Here is a 17,893-nt window from a genome sequence, read left to right as displayed (position 1 = left end):
TTCACCAGACTGATTCCTGGGATGTCAGGACTTTCATATGAAGAAAGACTGGATAGACTTGGCTTGTACTCACTAGAATTTAGAAGATTGAGGGGGGATCTTATAGAAACTTACAAAATTCTTAAGGGGTTGGACAGGCTAGATGCAGGAAGATTGTTCCCGACGTTGGGGAAGTCCAGAACAAGGGGTCACAGTTTAAGGATAAGGGGGAAATCTTTTAGGACCGAGATGAGGAAAACATTTTTCACACAGAGAGTGGTGAATCTGTGGAATTCTATGCCACAGAAGGTAGTTGAGGCCAGTTCATTGGCTATATTTAAGAGGGAGTTAGATGTGGCCCTTGTGGCTAAAGGGATCAGGGGGTATGGAGAGAAGGCAGGTACAGGATACCGAGTTGGATGATCAGCCATGATCATATTGAATGGCGGTTCAGGCTCGAAGGGCCGAATGGCCTACTCCTGCAGCTATTTTCTATGTTTCTATGAAGATTTCTTACTCAGTTGTTTGCCTGGAGGAGGCGATAAATAAGGGAAGGGGAGGAAAATTGCTGGAATTGGCAGAAACAGCCCATTGCAGTGACGATGAATCTGACATGAGAGTATAGCAGCTAACAGCCAGGAATCAACCATAGAGGAACTATAATTAATTAGATTAAACTTTTTCCTGATGATTGTGTGAACGTGCCTGACGTAATTAGGGCATTTTCATCTGGTAGGCTAAACACAAAATGTAAGTGTATTTGCCTGAGATAATTCTATTTGTCCTCTGCAATCGACCGAAAAATCATCAGAATTAAGCAGAGGGTAGCACATTTCTAAATTAACCTCCAATTAACTTTCTTCTAAACAAATCAAAAGGCCATTATCAAGGTGAGGGTGAATTTGTAAAATAGTTTTACCTGTCATTTATCAAGGTGCCTGAATGTTCAGTGTATGTATTCGCCTTTGTATAACTCTGTATGCCACAGACCATTCCTAATAGTTTTGTCCCGTTCTTCTTCCTCGCAAGCTACTCCAGTGTTAGGTAGCCAGAAATAATATGGAGAGAAAAAAAAATAGTACAGATCCAACTGATTTTCTCACAACTGGTTTGTTGCCAGACATAGAATGAAATAAAAAGAGTAACTTCATAATTCCGGATTGCTACAGCCACGTCTCCCACCTTTTTGCCACAGGGAAGTGTTCATCAGAGTATTCCGCATCTCCTCACTCCCGCTGGTACAAGAATTCCCTCTTGAATTGTTCCTTGGATTCCATTTATTTCTACGGCTTAGCAGCTTCAAGAGAAAAGCAGGGAGCTCCAGCGTCCATTATACATGAAACCAAAGTTTTTGATTGTTATTTAAGAGGGGCAATGGAATATCCTTCTCAAATCCAGCTGCTCACACAAAGTTGTCTCCATATTATGCCTGCTTCACGATGCCATGCAAGCTCTTAGCCAACCTGTCCACGACAGAACCTATTTAATACGGACTTATGATAGTAAAGCTTTCTTGCACAGATTATGCACCTAATGCAACAACTTGAGCTAATCTGCAGGACACATGGAATCCTGTTCAAACATTGCCTTCTGATAAATATCCACAATGAAACATTGAAAAAGCTGGACCTCTCACTATATATCAAGAATCACCTCTTAGATAAGGCAGATATAGATGAAACTCAAAGCTTCCGAGCGTTGCCAAAAGCTGTAGCGTCCTCTGGAAAAACACATTTGATACTGAAGACCTCAAACACAGCTCAAAACTCAGCACATGGCTCAGAGGTCAATAGTGATCTCTGCTCTCCTATACACTGTCAACGGCTTAATTTTAATCATGTATTGTCTTTCCACTGACTGGATGACTATCAAAACTGTCTTTACAAAATTTTCCAAATCAATGTCAACGTCCCCTTCCAGACAAACATCCTCAACGTTGCGATCTTATTTTTACACTATCCTACAGGCAGGTCAATCACTCAATGGCAGTCTCCTCAAACAGGTGCACTGTTTTGAATTCTGTCACGTCACAAACAGGTAAAGACAGCCTTGGTATATTCAAAAAGGTGTGGGGTTAGGTTGAAAAATGATACACCTTACCCTTATATATATCTAGTTCCCCTCTCCCCTGACTCCGTCTCCGACTCCCTAAACGTCACCCATTCCTTCTTTCCAGAGATGCTGCCTGTCCTGCTGAGTTACTCCAGCATTTTGTGTATCAAATATTCTGATCTTGAGGGATTAGGCAAACAGTTGAACATTTCCATAGACTTAATAGAATATTAAAGCATATCAACAGACTATGACTTAATGTAGGTATGAATAATCTATTCCATTTTAGAGGTCTACTTGCCAACAATCCTTGGTGACCCACTGGGGCATTAAAAACGTTACCGCAATGGCTAAACTATAAGAGCTTACATGTCAGCTTAATATAGAATCTTGGAATGCATTTATACGCAGGAGCATCTTTAGTTAGTCAGCTTTGGTTTAAAATATAAATTACAACTTTATCTCCTCAGGATTTATACTTATTTGTCAACAAGCATTGGCCGGATTCCAACTAGTAGGCCCCTATCAGTAACTACTGAGATTTAGAATATTATCTGAACCATTTCATCAATGCCATTTAGTCTATTTTCATTATTTACTCAGGGGTGCCATCTTATGTTAGTGTTTTCTACTCTGCCTATAAAATGTGTGGGGTTCATACCGAATTTGCAAGAAGTGAAATATATAACAATTATGAAGAGAACATTCATGCCTTCTGCCTATAACTTCAAGTAACTGATAAAAACACTCAATGTTACACATCTTACATTTTATTTAAACACTATGACTTAAGAGCCTAGGAGTAAGTTCTTTCATTTGTATGTCTCTCAACAGCACAGCAATCTTAAAATTCCTTACAAAATTTAAAAATACAAAATGTACATGAAATTACAAGGCTCTGTAAACATCTGCAAAACAGCTGACGTAGCCTGTAGTAGTTTCCTCAACTCCTTCTACAAAACATACAATTGTTGAATAAATCGACCATTAGGAATGACATCTGTTTTGAGTATCAAAAATAGAGTTTTAAAGCAAGTGTTCACACCAGCAAGTGAAAGTTTTATTCTTTGGTTAAAAAAAGGATGGCAGTTCCATTGACACAGTAATGTTTTCCAAAGGATGAACATAATTGCACTGAAGCTAGTTTCAGTTCCAAATTATACAATCCCATTCCATCCTTTTTATAACTAACACAATTATAATCTAGTACCCATAATGTAGTTTATTTTACTAAAATACAACCACAGTTCTTTGAAATTTACAGATTTTTGTAGCATTTGAATAAAGTGTTAAGGCTTTCCCTATAGTTTTCCAAAAGTTCTACGAGTGTTTTTTAAAATGAAATACACATCCAGTCAGCGCAGAGGGTACCATATATTTCAGCTTTTTTTTTGGAAATACCAACAGGCCAAAACTCCACTGTGCTGTTAACAAAGCTGAATTTGCATAGCCTAAAGTCTGTGCTTTTATGACAATCAGTTAAAACAAAACAAGTTTCATGAAGTTGTTTCTCTCTACATACTTATTAAAGAAATAAACCCACAAAATGCTGTTTTATTAAGACCTGTTGTATGTAATCCTCGACAAAGCAGATATATATATATATCCATATCTATATATATATATCCATATCCATATATATATATCCATATCTATATATATAGAAACAAAGTGGATATCCACAGCTACAAGCTTTTTAAAGCAGTTCTAGAATTTCTATGTCTTCAGGCGTTAAGGTAATTTGAAGGCAACGGAAGGTTGAGTGCATAGGATTTTCTGGGTATCTTCTATACACTAGTATAGTACAACTTCACAAGTCACGTAGGAGAATTTGCAAAGACAACTCACATGGTATGTCAATCATTGCAAATTCCACATGCTATGATATCCAAGGTTAAAAGGCAAGGCTGGAAAACAGTACAAGTCATCATAGATTACTTTATGCAATAAGTGCTACATATAATGTGAAATAAACCAAACCCGACAGTTATGCTAGTGGTTCAGTATAGGGAGAGGGAAAACAACAGAACCTTTCCCTACTGCATAAGCGCATTCTAACGGTAAGAACGATACTCAGGTCAGAGCTTCCTAATACTCAGAGCAGGGGCATCAAAATGTGATCCTGCTCCATTAACTACTTCATACTATTGAATGTGAAATTGCAATTTGGCAGTTAGAAGACCAACACCAAATGTTAAAAAAACTCAAAACAAATAACTCCCTATTAATTACGTATGAGGCTTTTTACGAGTCACATAGTAATTGGAATTGTCCATCGATTTGTCTTTTTTTGGGGTGGGTAGTTAATTAACATTTTTTCGTAGGAAACACTTTGTTTCCATTTATCATAATTTCCTTAACATTCCAAGCCTACAAAAGAACAAATTATTGTGCTGACAGGAATGACAGCAACCGTCGTTTCATTTTCTATATTACATAATTCTGTTTCTTTGTATTTGTTTTATTTTACAAAGTCTGAATATTATATAAAACATAAATACAGAATGGACCAATGGTGGAGCTGCTTCATTTGAATTTCACCTTTAAAATTTGTTTTTAAAGTGGTATTCTGCATCTGTGACTTCTGCGTTGTTTTTAAGAAGGTGATGATTCGGGTTGCTATGGAGTTAGACAAACAGAACTTCTACTCTACTCGCCCGTTCTTCGAATGCTGCAGTTTCACTGAGGGGAAAAAACTAGGCCCAGATTTTGAACTTACTGGTGAAGTGATGGCACTTGCTATTGATCTCAAAAAGAGCTGTCCTCAAAGATCCAGCAGTTTCTTGGGGATGGGGGGGGAAATGAGATTTGCAGGGCAGTGGGATGTTTTTCCCTTTCTGATGTTGAATGCTGTCACACATCAGTTCAACATGATTCAGCTACCATCACTACATCAAAGCAACATGATCCAGCTACCATCACTTTTCCTTCGCTCCATAGATGCTGCCGCACCCGCTGAGTTTCTCCAGCAATTTTGTCTACCTTCGATTTTCCAGCATCTGCAGTTCCTTCTTGAACATCACTACATCAAGCTGGTTGGTCTGCTCAATCACATTAAAACAATCTCTATGACAGCCAACCAAAAAGGAAAAAGACACTTTCACATTATTTAGCAAAACATTTCTAAACAATTCATTTGGAAAAATAGAGATCGGAACTTGCACAAATGATTATGGTATTAGCTGAAATATAAATATCTTAAAAAATAAATATTTTAAAATCCACTAATATTTTGACTATTTATACGAGGGATTTAATTTTGGGGCCAGAAAGTTTGTTAAACTATCATTATCCTTTAATAATTAACAACACATTTTGACCTTAATAAAGCAAAAGAATTTTCAGTGAGCTTGAAAATAGCTTAGATACCATACTCTAAATTCAACCAATTTCCCACAATTCTGGTGGTACAATACACAGCAACTGCAGGGAAGGCCGAATCAAATGACAGCACCTTTCCTGCATTAAACACGGATTTGCTGTCAGTTTTCCGGTGCTAAGACAGTGAGCTCTGATAATTCCATCACCATTACAACCTAAAATTCAGGTCAATTTGTTTCTCAATTTTACTTCCACTTTTACCAAATACAACGTCATGAATTATAGCTCCATCAATAATTATTTAAGATGCAAACCAGAATATATCTGATTTAAACAATCCTAAATAAGTATAAAAGCTCAATTACCAGTGCTGTTGTATGAAATGGTGTAGTACTGCATGTACTAGTATCTCCCCCATCATCCCCATATTGCATATGTAGCATGGACGACTCCTTATTTATTTTTATTTTGTTTTAAAGGGACCTGCAGGTTAAACTCAGCCAGTGGAGATTCATGAGACACATGGGCTACTGCAAATGACTAAAACACTTCAAAACCACTTGAAATCTTCTGCAAACTGTTGTCATTTAACTTAAATTTGATGGCTTCAACTTAAATCCTGTGACATAGTAAAAGGCATTTATTCCATAGGTCCTATTACAAAATGCATTAACTCTATTTTTTGACAAACTCTAAAAGCTAAATTAGTAAGGCGCTTGTATTTGTGCTATCCTGAACATCTAAAGTTGCAAAAAAACTCCTTGAATTTGGAATGTTAGGTTCCCCCACCCTCCCTCCCCATCCTGACCACATACTTCCATGATGGAATGGACTGTTAAATCTATAAGATACCAATTTAAGTTTATAAACAAATGCAATAGTACATTTGGCTTTGCTTCCTATTAACAGATAAGTCGTTAGTCATTTTTACATTGATGGTTTCATGATGTTAACTACACCGGGCAGGTTTTCTTGTCTCTGTAAGTTCCCATTCTCAAGAAACCCACAAGCACTTCAGAATGACAAAATGCAGATGTCACTACTTTCAACAATTCCTTTACCATCTATTTATATTAACACCAAACCACAGACCTCACTAGACCCCATTTTAGCTTAAACTGTGTGTAATATAAGGTAGGTACCACAGCAGATACAAATCACCTTAAATGTAGTACAACATTCTCCATATACAGCATATTACTTGAATTAATCTACTTTGGGAGAGCCGACTCTCAAAGTGTTGTTAAAGTCACCTAAATGCTTTTTCAGAATTATTTTTCCCACTGCTGTGAAATGCAGGAAACAGAAGACAGCATTTATGGAACATTACAATGCAGGACTGACACGATATGGTTCAATGACAGTACAGAACTGCAGCACCCCTTGTAGAACTACGCAAGGATCAACTGTTCCAGTTTATAAAAGGCCACAATGTTGGAAGCACAGCAAATCTTAAAGTTGGGGGTGAGGGTGAGATTGATGCCGGGCAACAACTTGATGAAGATCAGCAAGACTATTAAATGTGTGCTGTTTGTAGTTGACGTTACACACCATCGGATATCTCATTTTCCAAAGCTCCAGGGCAGGCACACTGTGCTGTTGCACGAGAAGATGGAATCTGCGACATGTCTCTTCCAATTATTTCATTCACTGGAGAGAAAAAAGGAAGAAAAATCAGGACATTTCTAGCAACAGACAATAATCTAATGTGCAAATATCTGATCAAATAAAAGTTCTGTTTAAATAATTGACAAATCAAGTACAGCATTCAGACTTAAGATCGTGAATATATTAAAACGATTCAACAATTTTGGTGAAGATATTGAATTTGAACATTTTGTCTCAACTGAAACCCTCACCAAAGGGACTGCAGCTGTTCAATAAGGGCCACCATCACTTGGACAATAAATGCAGGCCCTGCCAACAACACTTGCACTCCAAAATGAATAAACCAATATCAACCCGTCTGATATTATTTGCTGCTCAATCTTGGAAAGTATGTCAACATGAACAGTATGACCAAGGATTCAAACACAGTGCTATAATTTAGTTGAGTCTGGTTCATGCAGTAAATCAGGGCAGGTATTGTCGAATGGAAATGTAGCAGCATATCATCTGATCAACATGCATTGGTAAAAGTAAACTAAAGTAAATAAACCTAATGGCCAGGATTTTACTGCCACATTGACCATCAATGCAACTTGTGGTTGCCACTTTCCTGAATTTATTTCAGCCAAATCCAGAATATAATCATACTTGGCCAGGTGGTGCTGAAGTTGTACGGTTGGGCTCGAGTTGTGGTTAGGATTTAAGACATAATGAAGTGTTGTGGTCACTTGAGAAAAAGGTCCAGCCATGGAACTCTGCTAACAGTTTTCGACAGCCTCTAGTTTTGGTAGCTGTCAAAACTGTCTTTGTGTTTATGTTATCAACAGCTCTACTAGAAATTAATAATTTGTCCAAATCCAAAAAAAGGAAATCAACTGATTAAACGCATACATTCACAAATTGGACTAATTTAAGCAAAATATTATGTTATTCTTTCCTTTTTAGCTCTCAGCCTGAAAATTGCTAATTAAATCAATGGTTCTTACAGATCCTGGCAAAGGATAAAAAGGTAGGATAACCTGGAGTAAATGCTGGAGAATATCAGCAAACTTCAACTCATCTGTTGAAGTGTACTGAGATGATAGCCAGGAAATGGTCAGCTCCACCTTGGAAGGCAAGTGTGAGCAGAGAAAGACCGGCAGCTCCAGCCATCGTAAATTACTTTGTCAGCAGCTCATCGCCATTACAGGTCTCTCGGAGATATTCCCGTGGTCCCCCACCTCTCTACAGCTTAAAACTAACTGCATTTCTCTTTCCATTTTCTTTTGAAGGTTCTTCAATTTGACATGATAACTCTGTTTCTCTTTCCACAGATGCCGCCTGACCTACTGAGGTTTCTGTTTTATTTCTGATTTTCATCGTGATGTAAATGCTTGTACATTGATTTATCTTTAGGTGGCTACTCGCTGAAAAAACAAATTTTTGGTAACAAATTGTAATCCTTAAAGGAAATGTTTGATGTTCTTGCCTTTGTGATCTTTTATTTTAAGAAAGTTAATAAAGTGCAGTCAGAAAGGGAAATGATATATTTTTTTTAAATTTGGAGAAAAGTCAACGCCTAAAAGTTTCACAGAGATTGACATAAGGAGAATTTTCTGTTAGACTGGCGTTGGACAGGATAATTTGTTTCTGCAGTAAGTGGATCCGTCAATGATTTCACTAGTTGCTTTGTGGCTAAATGAGAAAACCACAAGATATTGTTGACCCAAAAACAGGTAAAATTATCAGTTCCTTGAATCACAGACGTAGGTAACTGAAAACAGGTCATCCGTGTAATCAAGTTACATCTTTTGATCTTTTTAGATGAGTACTTGGAGGATTGTTTCACAAGCTTCTGTAATTGTCAAAATAACAATTGAAATAAAATGTACTGTACATTTGACATCATAGGTTCTCAGTGTATTTCATTAACGATAGTGCTTAAATATTAATCAAAGCAATGAACGTAACCATATAGGAATATGGTTACAATTCAGAAGAACTCTCTCAGTTACTCATTCCTTACCATTCATTATTTTGCTCCACAAGTTTAGTGTTTTCATAACAATGTGGCTGTACTTCCTAAATGATCTGAATCTTCCAAAAAAAATTGAATAAAATGTCTGAATTAAAAAGAGCAGTGTGTGTAAAATGTCAAGAATGAACTCTGATTAATCCATTGGAGAAGTAACCTTTACTGCGCTATGGTTGAGTTTTAGTTTGATAGCGTTGTGCATTGAAATGTCCACTTGTCAGATTGTCTGGCGTTCTGGAAACCAAGCCGGATAACCTGACAATGGTGGCATGCATTTACACATGCCACCATTGTCAGACTGCAACTGAAAGCATCCGTTTGGATCGAAAGATTGTTGGGCTTAGATCACCATTTGAAATGAGTCAATACCATGTGGACCTACCACTGATATTTAGACAAACTCTGGATTATTCGGGGTTATGACAAAAATGATTCTATTCAAGTTGCCATGGATACATGGATAAACATGTCTCAATATATTCAATGTAGATTTACCTTTGGATCATTTGAAAAAGCCACAAACAAAAACTAGAGGGATCAAACATGCTCCTTTTAAAAATAAATGAATCTCTTGGAATCCAGGTTAAAATGTTAAATACAATGTTAATACAATAAAAAGACATGTTTCTGTCCACAAACAAATTTAAAACTACAATGAAGAGAAGAGTTTTCAGGCAGGTTCCCATGATAAATATTTATAAATGGTTTTACGTTGGAACTTGTATTTCCACACAAACAACTTGTCCTCCCAAGGTTACAAACGCCTGAATTATGTACAGCCGTACATACAAGTAAGCATTTAGGAGACCGACAGAGTGGATTTACCAGCTGCTGGAACCTCCTGACAAGTGGGAACGCAGTTCATCGCAATATGGTGGAGTTCAATGCCCTGGTTTAATTATACATTTCACAGTTCATAGATCCCTGTTGCAACCTAAAGACCTGTACCAGAAATAATTTGATCTAAGGAAATCTTACATCAAAAAAAGGCATGCCAATGAATGTTATTAATGCTTACTTCTGTGCCAGATGGACAACTCCATTTAATGAAGTTCAAAAAAATAGTTGAAAACTAACTTGGGGTACCTGAGTGTATGCAGGAGTACTGTGGCAACTTAACCAGTTAAAACTCGACTATTTAACAATAGAGAAGTGGCACTTTCCCTCTTTCAAATGTATTCAGACTGAAGAGTCTCGACCCGAAACGTCACCCATTCCTTCTCTCCAGAGATGCTGCCTATCCTGCTGAGTTAGTCCATCTTTTTGAGTTTATCTTACCAGATACAGCATTAGATTGTGCATTTATCTGTAACAAATAGGGTGAATCAATTCCTTCTCTGATAGTTTTACTCTTCCAAATCACGATCATGAGCGACAGACTGGGTCATTCATTGATACTTCTCCTGAACCAGCACTGGATTCGACAGCAAAAGCTGAAATGGCACAAACATAGTGTGACATTTGGTTTATACCTTCCTGTCCACATATTTTGACCCTTAAATATGATTTCTGCAAAATCTAAAGTGAAACTAGTTGATAACTAGTTTCAACTCTAACCTGACAATTGTTATACAAATTTATACTTGCAAATAACTCAATGAGCAATTACAAGCATTTTCCTTCCGTGTACAAAGATTAAAGGAAGTTAAGTCAATCTGAGCCAACAATTTAACAAGGTGGCGCAGCGGTAGAGTTGCGTCCTACTGCGCCAGAGACCGGGGTTCGATCCAGGGCATGGGTGCTGTCTGTATGGAGTTTCTATGTTCTCCCCATGACCTGCGTGAGTTTTCCCCGGGTGCTCCAGTTTTCTCCCACACTCCAAAGACACGCAGGTTTGTAGGTTAATCGGCTTTGGTAAAATTGTAAATTGTCCCTCGTGTGTGCAGGATAGTGTTATTGTACACAGTGATCGCTGGTCGGCGCGGACTCGGACCGAAGGGCCTGTTTCCGCGCTGCATCTCTAAATCTAAACTAAAACTAAAAATGTAATGTAGCACACACAAACGCTTGAAAACAAACATAAAAAGATTTAACTCTCTCAAAACAGACAGCATCTTGAAAGACAAGTGACCTTTTAAAAGGTTCTAAACACATATTCTGGTTAAAATGTACATCCAGCTGATATGCTCTAAAAAATCTAGCTGTAGTACACGTCATTCTTCAACTAAAAAAAATCCTTTTTAAATCTGCAGGATGCAAAACTCCATTTATGAATTAGTGGAAATATTTGAACAGGAGGTGTTCTTTTAGAAGGACTCAAGTGGTGAAATATAATGAACAACCCTAATAAACCATTGATAATTCAGGATTCCTTTTATATATTAGCTTGCTAACTCAAAGTTGGTTAGTCAACAATCTCTTTTATCCTTTACATCATGCACATGAAACACCTGCTTCTGCAAATGCACAAAGGATATATTATTGTCAATGCTTCAAAATAGTCGATGACAACCATAAATGTCTGGACTGATTTCTAACTGAGCAGCTTATTAACAACAATGATCATTTGGATATCTTAGCAAAAACATAGCACTGATCCCTGAAGGTGAAAATTTAATTAAAAGGTATTTATCTCAATTTAATTTGCTTACCAGTGCTTCTGCTAACAGGGAAAGAGTAAAGTCCTGTGTTTTGTGTGCTTCACAAAACCCTTTTTAAAATTAAATCGTTATCAGAGGTATATAGCACGAAAAAGCCAACTTTCCCATGTCGAACAAGATGCCTAAGTGAGTTCCACTTGCCTGCGTTTGGCTCATATCTCTCTAAGCCTTTCCTATCCATGTGCCTGTCCAAATGAGCTTTAAATGTTAACATAGTACCTGCTTCAACTACTTCGTCTGGCAGCTCATTCCATATACCTATCACATAGAAAATAGGTTCAGGAGTAGGCTATTCAGCCCTTTGAGCCCTTCAATATGATCATGGCTGATCATCCAACTCAGTATCCCGTACCTGCCTTCTCTCCATACCCCCTGATCCCTCTAGCCACAAGGGCCACGTGCACCCTCTACATGGAAAATGGTGCCCCTCAGGACTCTATTAAATCTCTCTGGTCTCAACTTAAAACTATTGTTCTCTGGTTCTTGATTCCCCTACTCAGGGGGAAAGACTGTGCATTTACCCCATCTATTCCACTCGTGATCTTATACATGAAGATCATGACCCTTCAGTTTTCTGCGATCCAAGGAATAAACAGATATGATTACAGAATGAATAACCCAGATTTATATTTTAATTGACAAGGCTGGTTAATAGTATCGTAAAAATATTCAGTTTCATACCATTGTGTTAAAATAATAGGAATAAGCTATTCGTAAAGTGTTCTGCTTATTCAGTTGAAGAACAACAACCTTTCAGCAGCTACAATTTGGTTTTGTTATATTTTAAACAAATGCAAAGTGTCATATTCTATGGAGCTAAGACTACAATGATGTTCAAAGAATGGCAGTGCTACATTCATTAAATTTAAATTAATGTATGGAAAATAAAAGCTAATACATATTTGGCTTTCTCTATAACCTAGTTGATTTTCAAATATAGTAAGAAAAGACCGGTAGAAATTCTCAGGCAAAGATCAGGATTTTGTAAGTATTGTTAGAAAATATCTGACCAGATAGTTCCACAGGTTGTTTTGAAGAAATACCTTCCCCTCTCTAATCCTGCAATAATTTTTTTTTTTTTTAATTCCAAAGACCTCAAATTAAATTTTGACAATTTTGGAAACGATCATTTTGAATTGCTAATCAGTTGATCAATTTTTTTTTACTTTGAAGGAAATGAAAATGGTGAATAATTGAACAGGGCTTTATGTTTCAGGCTGCCATGAACCTTCTCTTTTAACAGTCATGAAGTCAGAGCTATACATCACAGATATAGGCCCTTCAGCCCACATTGTCCATGCTGACCAAGTTTACATTCTGGACTAGTCCTATTTGCCTACATTTGGCCCATATTCCTCTTCTTATCTATATCAATCCAAATGCAAGTGTAAACTGATTCCTTATCAGGTTTAAATGATTCACAAAATCTTACTTCTTCAAAGATCAAACTACCTGAATTTTTTTTTTTTAACCCTTACCGCAATAAAAAATCCACCTCTGCTTTGATCCTTCCCACTACTTGTTTTTTTTTCCACATGTTTTTATTGATTTTTCACAGAGATATATACAAAACAGTGCAACACCATCACCATAAATAAAACAAAATAAGAAAAACAATCAAAATAAAAAAATAAGACCGTATGGTTCACTTACCAAATTAAAAAAAAAAATTGATTAGTTATCTGGAGATATTTCAATATTCGCACAAACATACCATCTAGTTCTATATAACAGTCTTCCCATATCTAGCTCGGCATTTATCTAGTTGGTGTCATGGCTCAAATAAACGATCCATTTTCCCCATATCTTCTTGTTTCTTATTGCATCATGATTTTAAATACAGATATAACTTCATATTATTTTATTCTTTCATTATTACCACACCTCCACATTTGAAGTCTTTCAATTCCCAGGATGCATCATGCACTGCCTCAATAAAACCTACATTTGGTAACCTTTCCAATATGTTTCTGCTTGGATGTGACTTCCGACTGTGAAGCAACTAATGATGCTCACTAAAAATGCAAATTAAATCTATTTAAAGCTAAAAAAAAAATGCTTAAAATTTTAAAAGAGGCTTTTGGTGGCAAAAACAGGAAGGCAGATTATTATCTAAATGGTGTCAAGTTGGGAAAAGGGGAAATACAGCAGGGTCTGGGGGTCCTTGTTCATCAGTCACTGAAAGTAAGCATGCAGGTACAGCGGGCAGAGAAGAAAGTGAATGGCATGTTGGCCTTCATAACAAGAGGAGTTGAGTATAGAAGCAAAGAGGTCCTCCTGCAGGGCCCTAGTGAGACCACAGGGTGTGCCCTAGAGGAAGGACATTCTTGCTATTGACCACACCTGGGGAGTATTGTGTGCAGTTTTCTATGCTTTGGAAACTCGAAGGAAGGACAAAATTATTAAGGGTTTGGACACGCTAGCTATTGAGTTGGGGGAAGTCCAGAACCAGTGCAGTGTAGGTGGTCCACAAGGTTTTCCCAGAGCCATGTAACTTGCAGATACACTGTTTCTGAAAAGAGTTTGAAAGACGTGTACTGCTTAATTAATACAACTTGGTTGCTGGCGTGAAGGGCCGGATCACTTCAAGCTACCATCATAAAATAATTTGCAAGATTATAGTTAAGATAAAGTAGAGGACCAAAACATTGATTAAAGGCCAATTAGAATATGAGAGTAGTCTGGCATGGTAGCTGGAACATAATGTGGATACATGTGAGGCTATCAAAACAGAAAAAAGACAAATTAACATTTAAATTATGTTAGACTGAGTGGCGTTGATGTTTGCAGGGGAATGTCATTAAAAACCAACACGTTAAGTGAATCTAAAAATGAGGAAGGCAAATGGTACGTTATCTGTATTTATGTGAAGATCTGTATGCAGGAAGTCTTCCTGCTGAAGGACAGAGCTTTGAAGAGACTGTATCTGGATCATTACATACTGCTTTGGATTCCTTAATTAAGGATGTACTTGCTGCAGATACTCATTGTGAGGGGAAACCAAGCAAACCAGGCCAGCATTCTTTAATTTATAAGAACAAGTGATCTCAGACACTTACAGAATTCTCACAGAGCTCAATGGGTCAGATGCAGGGAGTAGTGAGCAGTTTAGAACCTAGATTCATAGTCTCAGCACTGAAATGAGGAGAAATCTCTTCACTCATAGAGGACGGCGAATCTTTAGAATTCTCTGCTCCAGTGGTTGTGGAGGTTCAGTCTGTTGTGAATGAATACTAAGGATTTTGCATTTTAAGGCAATTCAAGAATATGGGAATAATGCAAGTGTGAGCTCTCAGATACATGATCAATCATGATCTTGATGAATGGCAGTGCAAACAACTCCTGCTCTTATTTCTTATGTGAAGTTTTTTCCATCCAAATAAACTGAAAGAGTTCAGTATTCCATTCATGTTACAGTGCTGTGATCAAAAGAAGCTCTGTGACATTAACAAAACACCATTTTCAGGGGATCAAATTCACAAGGCCATTTCCACATGCTTCTCTATAGGCTTGCACGCTTGCACTGCTGAACATTAACAGCTTCAACAATTAGGCTTTCAAATGAGCCAAATGGGGGTTTTACTTTGATGGTTTTACAGATCTGCTCCAATTCTAGGTTAAGTCTGCATCCAGAAATTAAACTGCAATGGTAAATTGAAAATAGTAAATTCTTAGTTGCTATACTACTCTGAATGTTATGTGTGGCTCTGCAAACTAGCACCTTTTGTCTTTCAAATTAGTACATTTTATTACAATCCATCATTGTCAAACGGATACTGTGAATAGCACCAGCTCTTGGATTACCAACGTTCTTGGCTCAGTTAAATTGACAGCTGGAAGTAACACGCTACTATTTTAACTGCAACAGCTTTACTAATGGTCCAGCCAACCATCCTACAAGAACCAACCATTATTTTAGAGGAGAATGCATTCTTGGCCACTAGTCTGTATGCATAGTAACATTTCAAACTTCTTGTAATTTTGTAATAAATATTCCCAGTTAAAGCCTCTCAATTCTGTATAATAGCGTGAAGCAACATGTTTAAATCAAAAACTTGCTAATGCATTAATACAAACCCCACTTTGTTACACCATGCTTAAATGATGAATTGTCTTTGGGGAACTTACATTCATCTCTAAATACAATCCAGGGAGACGGAAAGACCAACCGGGTTTTGGAATGGAATTAGTGATGAGCAGTTATTATTCGCAGGCACAGGTGGTAGAAGAAAGAAACATGGAAAATGACAACACCTCCTCCCTGCCCCCCCCCCCCCCAACAAAAAAAAGTAACTGGCTGAAGATGCACATTGGTGTAAAGGAGAGTCCAGGATTCTTACCCATTCTTAGCATGGTCGTGAATTGGGAAACGTCAGAGAAAATAATCTCTCCGAATTGGGGTATAAAGAAAATACTTGGAATTCATAATGGTGGAGGTCAGGAGTTTGAGGTGCTGCTGCTGCACATCTCATGGTGGCGTACATAGCAGCCGCAGAACACCAGTGGTGAAGGAAATCAATCATTGAAGTGATGGGGAACCAACTTTTCGTCAAATGTTTATAAGTTCCTGTATGTTGTACAATTTGTACTCATTCAGGCAATAGCAGGGCATTTCTTCATAACCTTAGTTGTGCCTTGCAAAGATGCAAAGATATTGGAAAGTCAGGTGACAACTAATTTACTGCAGAAAAACCACACACCTCTGAGATAAGTTTCAAGTAACTCCCAGGAACTTGGTTAGTTAAGTTTAATGAAGACAGTTCCATCTAAGTTATTTGAAGATAAAGCAGTCAAGCCTTCCTCTTGCTTAAGTGTGACACTTTTATTACTTGTGACAAAAGTATTACTTCCCATGTTTCAGGCCACACTTTAAGATTAAATAGATCATGCCACCCATGAGATGACTTAATTGTCCAAGGGGTTGCATTTAAGGTAAACATTCCCATCCTGATCTTCTAACCCAGGATACGTTGCTGCTTAAAACGATCAGGCCCAAGCTGTGGCCGAGAAACCCATACAAACATTGGCGTCCTGTAATGTGAGGATTGGCCACCAACCATAAATTAAAAGCTTTGTAACATTGGTGAGTTTTCCTTGATTTGTTTTTAAATTTGAACTTCCAAGGGTTCTTTGCTGCCTAATGTCTCAGTTACATATTTTTTCGTTATACTTCCAAATTTTTAAACTTTATGTAAGTTCATCTCTGTTTGCAGAGTTAAAAGTAGTATCAAAGCTCCTGCATAAAATTGAAAACCAACTTAATTCTGGACCTTTATAATACATCAAACCACAGTAGTGGCAGTCTGGAACCAAAATTTAACTAAGAAAAGCATGACTATCAAAATCGGGATGCGTTAACACAAATCACAAAACTATACTTGGCAGCCAACTCGAGCTTGACTTTAAATTTGTGGGTTTCAAAAAAAAAAAAATTAAAACATATCGTCATTCTTGCCTTTGCTCTAACTTTTTTCCTATTCTTCCTCTATTCATTTCCATCCACATTGCCTGTTCATGCTTCCTCACCTTTACAAAAGTAGTCTATATTTCACAATTGCCTATTTATTGCCATACTATTAAGCCCAAATGAACAAAAATAAATGAAAAGTATGATTTCCAAAGTAAATGCATTAAATAAATCGAAATGTTAATATTAATCACACATTTTTTTAGTTTACTGACATTTGATCACATTGCTCCATCACAGTCCGCAAAGGATCACTTTCATTGCAGGTCACACAGCTGCATCAAGCATTGTAGAACAGGGGTCTACACATAACTTTTATTTCAAAAGGGAACTGGCTAAAATAACTTAAAACTGAAGTGAAATATTCCAGACTTTGAATTCATCAGATCATAAATTGCTTGTGGGATGGCAGGGAAAAAAAAAGAGATTTTTCAATATTAATAATTCAGATTTGGAAATGCATTAAAGCTACAATCGAAGGCTCTAAGTTGTAAACTAAGAATTAGAATTTGACAGAAAATTATCACTAGATTATTTTTGAAGGCCAATCATTCAAATATTAATCATAAACTAGCTGGTAGTGTGAAGCAACAAAGTAATTCAAAAAGATCTGGGGGAAGTGAGCCACCTACCATTTTCCATAGATTTAGCCGAAAGAGAGTACATTTATATTAAATGTAGCAATATATTAAAACATTTATTTCAAAAAAGTAAAAAACAATTAAAAAATGTAAAAAAAGGTTTGATGACCTGAATGAAGAAAATCCTCCATCTTGAGTAATTTTTGATCTCCCTGTCAAGTTCTTGCTTATTTACATGTGGTACTTTAACCTAAGAACTTCTTGATTTGTT

General features: G+C 37.0%; 1 protein-coding gene across 2 annotated transcripts in view; it reads right to left on the bottom strand.

Moving 5' to 3' along the window:
* Positions 1 to 2,785: 2,785 nt before the first annotated feature.
* The window catches only part of nfatc3a (nuclear factor of activated T cells 3a), a 118,265-nt gene continuing 103,157 nt past the window's right edge, over positions 2,786 to 17,893 (bottom strand). For both annotated transcript variants that reach the window (XM_055648456.1, XM_055648457.1), the window contains exon 10: positions 2,786 to 7,002. In XM_055648456.1, coding sequence (XP_055504431.1) covers positions 6,896 to 7,002 — 107 coding nt within the window. In that variant the 3' untranslated portion in view covers positions 2,786 to 6,895. The remainder of the gene's footprint in view (positions 7,003 to 17,893) is intronic.

The sequence above is a fragment of the Leucoraja erinacea genome, chromosome 17 (assembly GCF_028641065.1).
Source record: "Leucoraja erinacea ecotype New England chromosome 17, Leri_hhj_1, whole genome shotgun sequence".
Lineage (NCBI taxonomy): Eukaryota > Metazoa > Chordata > Chondrichthyes > Rajiformes > Rajidae > Leucoraja > Leucoraja erinaceus.
Note: the sequence above shows the minus strand (reverse complement) of the source record. Positions and strands in the feature narration are given on the sequence as shown.